The sequence below is a fragment of the Asparagus officinalis genome, chromosome 10, assembly GCF_001876935.1.
Source record: "Asparagus officinalis chromosome 10, Aspof.V1, whole genome shotgun sequence".
In the NCBI taxonomy this organism is placed as follows: Eukaryota; Viridiplantae; Streptophyta; class Magnoliopsida; order Asparagales; family Asparagaceae; genus Asparagus; species Asparagus officinalis.
In genome coordinates this window covers 4,505,856-4,508,185 of record NC_033803.1, presented here as the reverse complement: position 1 = coordinate 4,508,185, position 2,330 = coordinate 4,505,856, and the positions used below count along the sequence as shown (strand labels likewise).

At 40.5% G+C, this 2,330-nt stretch overlaps 1 protein-coding gene across 2 annotated transcripts; it reads right to left on the bottom strand.

Annotated features, from left to right (window-relative positions):
• Positions 249–1,933, bottom strand: LOC109825735. 2 transcript variants are annotated; one of them, XM_020392615.1, is made up of 3 exons: positions 1,791–1,933; positions 1,465–1,698; positions 249–1,159 (listed from the first exon to the last, which is right to left on the bottom strand). In XM_020392615.1, exons 2-3 carry the CDS (start codon positions 1,680–1,682, stop codon positions 418–420), a joined length of 960 nt encoding a protein of 319 aa, XP_020248204.1. In that variant the 5' UTR covers positions 1,683–1,698; positions 1,791–1,933; the 3' UTR covers positions 249–417. The 2 variants fall into 2 exon arrangements, with proteins under 2 accessions (XP_020248204.1, XP_020248203.1); XM_020392614.1 differs by having other exon boundaries at positions 1,465–1,933.

Here is a 2,330-nt window from a genome sequence, read left to right as displayed (position 1 = left end):
TAGAACTAACACTCTACAGAATAGAACTAACACTGTGCAGATTAGAACTAACACTCTACAGAATAGAACTAACACTGTGCAGATTAGAACTAACACTCTACAGAATAGAACTAACACTGTGCAGATTAGAACTAACACTCTACAGAATAGAACTAACACTGTGCAGATTAGAACTAACACTCTACAGAATAGAACTAACACAGTGTTAGTTCTATTCTGTAGAGTGTTAGTTCTATTCTGCAGCGTGTTAGTTCTAATCTGTCTGTAGCGTGTGAGTTCTAATCTGCAGATTAGAACTAACACTCTACAGAACGGAACTAACACTGTGCAGATTAGAACTAACACGCTACAGAATAGAACTAACATAGAATAAGTTAGAACTAACAATGCATAGGTACGAATTAGAATGAAACAAGATCAGTAAAATATGGAACTTACACACAATAGTGTCATGCAACCTGGGACATATGCGACCTTTTGCTTCTTCTTTCCCTCCAAAGCAACTCCAATGCCCCTGATAATTTCATTATAAAAGAACGGGGCCCATGCAACAGAATTGACCCTCTGAATGCTATCCAGGTATCTGAGTAAGGGTCTAGGGATACCTTCCCCTGCTATGGGACTCCATATCATAGAGCATTGGTACAAAATTTGTAGCAGAGCAAAATCCTCGATATCCCGCTTTTTGGTAGATTCAACAAGCCGTTCAAGTAGCCCTTCAAGATGTTTACGTTGGCTGGTTTCTGATTTTTTTAACTTCTTACCCTCTTCAGAAATGAAAAGCTTAGCGAAGTATTCCAGCCATATTCTGCTTCTTGAGTCCCTATTGTTCCTTATGTCCTCCCCATAAATTGGGAAATAAGTATGGTTGTGGACCCATTGCAAATCAAAACTAACATTTTTCATACCCCCACTTTTTGAATCAGGTATACAAAAGGTGTTATTATCTCTATCGAAAAAGCTCAGCAGCAGCTCAAGGGTGGGCCGATCAGCCGCAGGAGCCCCAAACAAAATGTAGTGCTGAAATATAGAACCGCAGTATGCATCCCTATGCCACTGACGGATCTTCGGGGCAAGGCGCTTCATAAATGCCCAATAAGCCCCGATATTGGCCGTTAACCTTAGTGTTTCTGCTGAGCCTGTTAGAGCAATTTTTTCCCTGCAATTTTTTTCGAATTTGTAAGTTCAATAAGACATATGAAACAATATTAGACCTAGCACTAACGGGAACAAAATAGAGCTAACACGTAATATTATAGAACTAACATTGGACTCATATTAGAACTAACATTGGACTTAAACTAGATCTAACGTTGGTATAAATTTAGAACTAACATTGGACAAAGCCTAGAACTAACAATATTGGGTTAATCTGCATTGTCTCTTCGCAGTATAACATAAGCCTAGAACTAACAATATTGGGTTAATCTGCATTGTCTGTTCGCAGTATAACATAACACTTACTGTTTTTTTGAGGGGGGTTCGTTGGTACGACCAGCCATTGTCGTCCTCCTTTTCTGGTCTCGCCATTGTAATGCCTCCTTTTGCATTTCGATTAGGGTTTTTGTAGCTTCCGTAGCTTCCTCCGTGCTGCCACCCGCAGATGAAGCGCCTTTTCCTTCCAACTCGGCTAGGTGCCCGACCTCGTAGTCGTTACTGGATTTTTCCGTAGACGACGACATTTTTCCGGCGAAAACCCTAGAAACGTTGAAATTCGTACAGAAATTAGGAAGATGAAGAGTTCTTGATGACGGTGCTAGGTGGAAGAGAGAGAAAGAGAGGGAGAGTACTTGTAAAGGTGAGGGGCACATTAACCCAGCTCAGTCCCATCAGAGGGCAAGATAGTAACTTCCGCTGGGCTTTTTCTGAAAAGAGTCAATTCGGGGCCTCGTCGCAAATACTATGCGTATTTGGGGCTATTCCACATGGGGCAAAATACAGGGGGGCTAGTCACACGAAGTTCCCACTTTTGGGGCCTGGACACATTTTTCTCTTATTTTTTTAGTTTTTTTTTCACTCAGATGCATTCATATCGCGTAGATCAATTTTTGCTCGTTGTCTTGAAAGGGACCATTATTTGATACAGTCCTTTCACTAGAGACTGTCCGCGTCAACGGATTCAATCAACAGTGGCTATCATTAATCAAAGCGGACAGTGCTTAAATAATTTCATAGAAATATGTCTCATTTTTATGTGCTCCAACAATAATTGAGCGTTTGTCAACCTTGGCGTTTTTGTCGTTTCTGTTTTTGTTTTCAACAAAAACAAGAAAACGCGTTTGTCAACCGGGGTGTTTTTTTGACTTGACTCTTTATAAAATCCAAAAAAT

Excerpts from the sequence above, each read along its gene's own strand:
- LOC109825735 (XM_020392614.1), bottom strand. The coding sequence starts at position 1,811 with ATGTGCCCCTCACCTTTACAAGTACTCTCCCTCTCTTTCTCTCTCTTC. Across the intron at positions 1,160-1,464 it reads GAACCCCCCTCAAAAAAACA|GGAAAAAATTGCTCTAACAG; the intron begins GTAAGTGTTATG and ends AAAAAATTGCAG.